The 6,834-nt window shown below is 36.3% G+C and overlaps 1 protein-coding gene across 1 annotated transcript in view; it reads left to right on the forward strand.

Moving 5' to 3' along the window:
- The window catches only part of stom (stomatin), a 17,369-nt gene extending 11,490 nt beyond the window's left edge, over positions 1-5,879 (forward strand). The window contains exons 6-7 of the mRNA XM_062434174.1: positions 2,861-2,995; positions 3,247-5,879. Coding sequence (XP_062290158.1) covers positions 2,861-2,995; positions 3,247-3,435 — 324 coding nt within the window. The 3' untranslated portion in view covers positions 3,436-5,879. The remainder of the gene's footprint in view (positions 1-2,860; positions 2,996-3,246) is intronic.
- Positions 5,880-6,834: the final 955 nt, after the last annotated feature.

Below are 6,834 nucleotides of genomic sequence, written 5' to 3' on the forward strand. Positions count from 1 at the left end.
AAGCTGATTGGTCGGAGCCGCTGGCGGTTGGACACAAGCGCGTAACTTGAAGCCTGACCAGATGGATTCTCGCGTGATCTCATGATTTCTTGATCTCACAAGGTAAACGCTGTTGCAGTCCAGCCAAAAATTGTAACAAACATTCAATACTTTTTACATATTCACAAATTCATTGAAAATCTTTTTCTCTTTTTTTAAATAGATCTTACCAGTCTAATTCTATATGGATAATATTAATGGATAATCTCCCTTTCTTTGATTTTATTAGGCTGTCTATGATCTGTCTTGCTAAAATTGAATCTCTAAAATGAGAATAAAAGCTGAATACTGATGCAAATCCTTCTATAGTTCTAAGTCACATGTTTACGTTCCTGTGATAGTTAGAAGTAAACCTTTCTAAATGTTTGTTTTTGGGTGCTGGACCCTTTAATAATACACAATAAAGTGTCAGTAAAAATGACTGTAGGCAATAATCTGATACTTGGACATCACAGAGTGACTCATACAGAAAACAGAATGGAGGATTGATGTGCCCCCTCTCTTACAGCCAGGTTTGCCAGTTGCATAATGCAACTGTCACCTGAGCTGCGTGTCAGCACTAAACTAACTAACCGCAGTTAAAAGTGCATCAGCTGTAAACAAAGAAAACCTCCACGTAGAACAGCTGTTAGTCTGCCTTTCAATCTAATTATTTATTCATCTGTTTAATTTTTACTTCCTGTCCACGCTGCTTTAATATTTATTTTAGATGCAAATGTATTCGGATGGTTTCATCAGTGATTAGTAATAATAATAATGATTAACTTTATTTATGGAGCAACGTTCATACAAAGGATATAGCTTAAAGTGCTTTACAGAGAAATTAAAAATACAATACATAAAACAACAGCAATTAAACAAATTAAATAATAAACAATAAACATAAAATAATAAAATTAGGCGATTTGTACAAAATTAGACATTTAGTAAAAATGACACTAATTAAAAAACGGATTAAATATATATGTTTTCAATTATCATATGTCCCACATCTGTTATAGCTTTAGGTAGAGTATTCCATCATTCTGGAGCATAATTAAAGAAAGCTGCACTTCCTGTTTTTCTTGTACGTGTAATTGTGTGTATTTAAAAACTCAGCGGTAGATGATCTGAGAGCTTGTGAAGGATTGTAAAACAACAGAGTCTGCCAGGTAGGCCGCTCCTAACACCATTTAGAGCTCTAAAAACAAGTAAAAGAAGCTTTAAATCTATTCTAAAAGATACTGGGAGCCAATGAAGTGGAGCTAAAACCGGAGTAATATGCTCACTTCTTTGTTTTGGTTAAAAGTATAGCAGTACAATCTTGAATGAGTTGTAGTTTTTCAAGTGACTGCTTTGGTAGTCCAATCTATTAGAAATAAAAGCATGAATACGTTTTTCAGCATCTGTGTGGGATTGGAACAGGTGTATTTTGGCAATACTTCTCAAGTGATAAATAGCTGCTGTGGTCACCTTCTTTAAAATGGAAATTAAAATTCAACTCTGAATCAAGAATAATGCCTAGACATGTTACCTCTGATTGAATCTTAGCAGCAAGGTGCCAAAGTTTGTGACAGAGTAAATGTCTTTTTGCTCTGGGACCAACGTTTTTTCTGTTTTGCCCACATTTAGTTTCAGGGAATTGTTAGTCATCCAAATAGGTGTGAATTAATGGTGAAATGTGCTGTACATGTTCACAAGTTCACTGAAGTACAGTGGGAAAGTGTTTCAACCTCTTCTTCCTCCTGTGTGGTTAACCAGTGTGGAAAAATGCATTTCCATCATCAACTGGCACAGAAAGAACTGATAAACAGAGCTCATCAACATGCTGTATGTTTAAATATATAAGTAATAACACAGGTGATATAGCTCTGCTGCTACTACACAAATACAACAGAGATTAAGTCGCTTAAATTCCAGCACCTGTTAACAATTGATTGTTCTGCTGCTGCATTGACAGCCTTGTTTTTCACAGCATCAACATAAAACCGGTGGCATTTAGAGACGCGTGCAGCACAAAGCATTGCCTCATACCTTTCATTTCTGTTTTCACATTAGGAGGTTTTGTCTGATTTGATTAAATAAAACAAGAATAAAGCTCGTCTGTCCAACAGGCCCAATCTGTTCTATGGTGATAGAGCTAAAATATGTAGAAGCTGATCACAAACATCCTTCATAAAACTCATGTAGAAAAGGTAAATAAGTACTGTAATCATTATTTACCTTTATTTCTTTTGCAGCTTTACAGCATCTGTGCTCTTAACTTTAATCTCTTTGCTTTGAAACATGAAGCCAGGTAGAGCTCCATCTGCTGGACAGATTTGAAAAATGCAAGATAGTTGGCTTTTAAAGAGGAGTGAGAGGGAGGGGTTCATACTGATTTTAGAGATAAGGAACTAAATAGAAAAAAAGTCAAAACGAGAAAAAAATTATCAGTTTTTTTATTGCTGCTATTCAAACGTCAGTGTTTTCTTGTTTCTTTTGTCTTCTGTGATTGTATACTGGATATCTTTAGGTTGTGGACTGTTGGTCAAGACAATAGAACACATTGAGGATGTCAGCTTGGGCTTTGGGAAATAGTGATTGACTTTTTTTACAATTTTCTGACATTTTATAAACCAAACAACTAATCGATTAATCAAAAAAGTAATCAAGTACAAATGATCAGTTATTCAGTCATTTTTTTGCATTCAAATCTTAGCTGGAAAAACTGCACTGACATAGAAGTTAACTTTAACCACAGCAAATTATCACTGCATTAGTTGAAACTGGCTTGTTGTCAGTTTCTGTCAAATGCAGATAAAATGTCCATAAAACCACTTGTGTCTCTCTCTCCTTTCAGTCCACTCTGGATGATGCTACAGATGACTGGGGCATCAAGGTGGAGCGAGTGGAGATCAAAGACGTCAAGCTGCCCCTTCAGCTCCAGAGAGCCATGGCGGCCGAGGCTGAAGCCACCCGCGAGGCCAGAGCCAAGGTAAGGAGGTTCTGCTGCCTCTTTTGGTTTCCTTACATTGTGAACTGAAACTGTGGTTTAGTGTGTGTGTCCACATAACACACAGTGAAAGTAAAACTTGTTCTCAGCTGTCTGCACAGTAACATAAGTGACTGCAAGAGAGATCAGTTAGTTTGAGTTCAAAGTTAGTCACAGTCAGGTTGATTGACAGACATCCCTCACTCTCCGTCTCGTCCTTTTCTTGCCTTTCTCTCGTTCTTTTTCTTCTCTAGGTCATAGCCGCAGAGGGTGAGATGAATGCATCGCGGGCGCTGAAGGAGGCCTCCCTGGTCATTGCTGAGTCTCCGTCAGCCCTGCAGCTGCGCTACCTTCAGACCCTCAACACCATCGCCGCTGAGAAGAACTCTACCATCATCTTCCCGCTGCCGCTGGAGATGATGCAGGGGTTTATCAAACGCTGAGGAGGAGACCCATCATTCACATATATCACCTAACACAGACACACACACACATACACATGCGTAGACCCCATGTCCATTAAGCAGTTTCTATAGCCTCATACCTCCGTTTGACGTTGCACTGGAACACACAGCAAAGACCAATCAACCAACTGACATGCATGTATGCTTTCCTCTTGCTCGTACATTTATCATCTAAAAAGGAAATATTGCCCAAATTTACTCACCAGCAAGTCTTTGGTTACTTTGTTCTAAATTACCTTTTTATGCAAAAATAATAGTAGATTAATCAGACAGCTTCAGCTGATGAAGAGAAGTTAAAAAATGAAATGCAATTGACTTTACTAAATCTGTAGCAGTCGGCTTTGTTCGTCCACTGAGTTTGACCAAATCAGGTGCTTGCTGTAGTTAGATTTGGATTTGTGACTTGAGGCCTGTCCACCACCAAGAGTAATAACTATAACAGTAACTATAAATATGTAGTTTATTTTGATGACAGAAAAGATAAAATATGCAATAGCATGTACTTTGCGGCACTATCTACAGAATGTCATCATTCATAGGTGTAGATGTTCACATCATTATTGTTACTGTATATCATTCTTGGTGTGGAGGACCGTTTTATAGTTCGGAATGGCCAAAGTGCAGCAGGTGGTTTAGCTGTTATCTTGCAATTTTAGTTTTGTCTGACATAAAATAGAAGCCTAAAAGTTCTCATCAGCAGTTTAGCAAACATTTTAAAGGAAAGTGCCTGCTGGATATGTGGCCTTACACCTGCACACACACACACACACACACACACACACACACACACACACACACACACACACACACACACACACACACACACACACACACACACACACACACACACACACACACACACACACACACACACACACACACACACACGCGCGCGCGCGCGCGTATATCCTTGTACTTCTGGATGTAATATCCCCTGATATTGTTGCACTCCTGAAACCACTGCCAACATCATAGTGTGAACATACTGTGTACAGTACACTGTACTTGCTTTGCTCTCATTCTTTCACTTTAATCTGAAGAATTGTGAATGTGAAAGAAAGAAACATTCATTTACAAATACAATTGTAAATACAATAGAAATTATTTAAGAGGCATGCGATGGAACCACGCTGAAGATGCAGTGATGTAATAATGGAGGAGTGAGTTTGTGGTACTGCAGCCTGTACTAAACAGCATGAGTGGTATGCAGCTGCTTTAAAATAGCCTGTTAAGATAAGGATTGGCCAGAGTGATGTGTATATAACATGAATACACACACACACACACACACACACACACTTTCCCTCCAGTTGCCATAACTACTGTCTCAGATTACAAGTGGCTGAGACATATTGTTACTGTTGCAGTACATTTACAGTATGCTTTCTATTCACATGCAGTATACTGTATGTAATATTTAGAGGGGTGGGGAAATTATTAGGAACACTTTACAGTATCTATATAGAGTTGACTTCCTCTTATAGTCAAAGTGAACTTCATCAGTTTCACTGGGACAACAGTGTGTATCGTAGGACTGTCAGTGTTCTTATTATTTTGTCCACAGTAGAGACTGTAAGAAAGCAACTTATCGCAAACCTTTCTGCCGAAAGCCTTAACATACTGCCATAGCTTCATTATATACTCCAATACATTGCTATGCATTTCCAAATGAAACCTCATATAGCAGCCTTATTTACCTTTAGTATTCACATGCCTGATTTTGGGTGTAAACAAGCCAAATAGTTTATGCATCTATCTAAACTGAACTGTAGTTGTTTGTCTTTTTTCTCCTTTTGCCAGTTGCAGGCCAGGAGTGTTAGTAAATGTAATGTGAGCATCAGCAACTATTGGGTGTCGATTAATAGTGTTTCTTTAGATTTTTATATATATATATGGGTCAATGACGTATAAGGATTTTCAACAACTCAATTTTAAATAATAAAAACAAGCATATCTAATGCAGTAGTTCAAGCATTCAGAATGTTGTGTACCTGACAATTCATATTACAATTTGAAAGTGATTTTAATGGTGGTTTTTCAAGATTAATTGGCACTGGCCTTAAAAAAAAGTCATTTGGTGCGACCATGATTCATCTTGAAATGTCTTATATAAATAAAAGACCATCATTTACAAAGATTTTTTTTTTAAAAATGCAAATACTTTGTTTCCAAACACTTTATATTACTGAAAACTTGTAAAAAAAGATGTGAAGCGTGTTAAGTAAATTAATTTATTTCAAGATGAATCATGGTCGCACCACATGACTTTTTTTATGGCCAGTGCCAATTATTCTTGAAAAAAACCATTAAAATCACTTCATTTCAAATGTATAATATGGATCTTCAGGTACACAACATTCTGAATGTTTGAACTACTGCATTAGATATGCTTGTTTTTATTATTCTACAATTGAGTTGTTCTAAATCCTTATACGTCATTGACCCATATATATATATATATATATATATATATATATATATATATATATATATATATATATATATATATATATATATATATATATATATATATATATATATATATATATATATATATATATATATATATATGTGTATATGTAGAGAGAGAGAGAGATCAGAATTGGACCCAGGCTTAATCTGGCTCCATAGATATTTATTTAATTTTTTTTATCATTACTCCTTTATATTTTAATTGTTGCTACAACAGAGAATGTGTTTTATTTCGCTGTAGCTCTCACTGTGAGAACTTTTATTTTCTATCCTGCCAGTTGGAACAGTTTTACAGAAAGTCTGTTACAGCTAGCAGAGAGGTGGATACATACATATGCTCACGGCACCATCACTGAGCAGCTATAATCTCTAATGCTTCACCTGTTATTTCTGGTGGTTGTGTCTCGTCCACTTTCTCAGGCAGCGTGTGTGATTATAGAACTCTTGAGATCTCGTATGTGATCATTCGGCATTCACTCATACAGTATAGTAAGTATTTTTTAAGGTCATTTTAATTGTCAACAAATTCTATGAAAAGACCAAAACCAACAATAAATTGATTTTGATGATTGATGTATTGTCTGTGTATCCAAAGCCTGTTGTATGGAGGTGACTCTTACGTGAGTAAAATTTGTTAAAATAATCATCTGCTTTAAGTACTGAAACATTTGTAAACACTTGTAGTAAACTGAACTGTGAGCAGTTGTTAAAGATTTAGAATTTCATTGGGACTCAGTGGGCTGCTTCTGTAGTAGTGCAAGTCAAAAAGTGTTGAGAAGAAGACAAACAAATCGTTGGTTTTGGTCTTTTCATGAGATTTGCTGACAGTAAGAACAATGTCAAATAACACCAGCGTCATCCTTTATGAAAGAAAACCTTAAGTCATTAAAATTACGAAATACAAAT

The sequence above is a fragment of the Scomber scombrus genome, chromosome 15, assembly GCF_963691925.1.
Source record: "Scomber scombrus chromosome 15, fScoSco1.1, whole genome shotgun sequence".
Classification (NCBI taxonomy): Eukaryota; Metazoa; Chordata; class Actinopteri; order Scombriformes; family Scombridae; genus Scomber; species Scomber scombrus.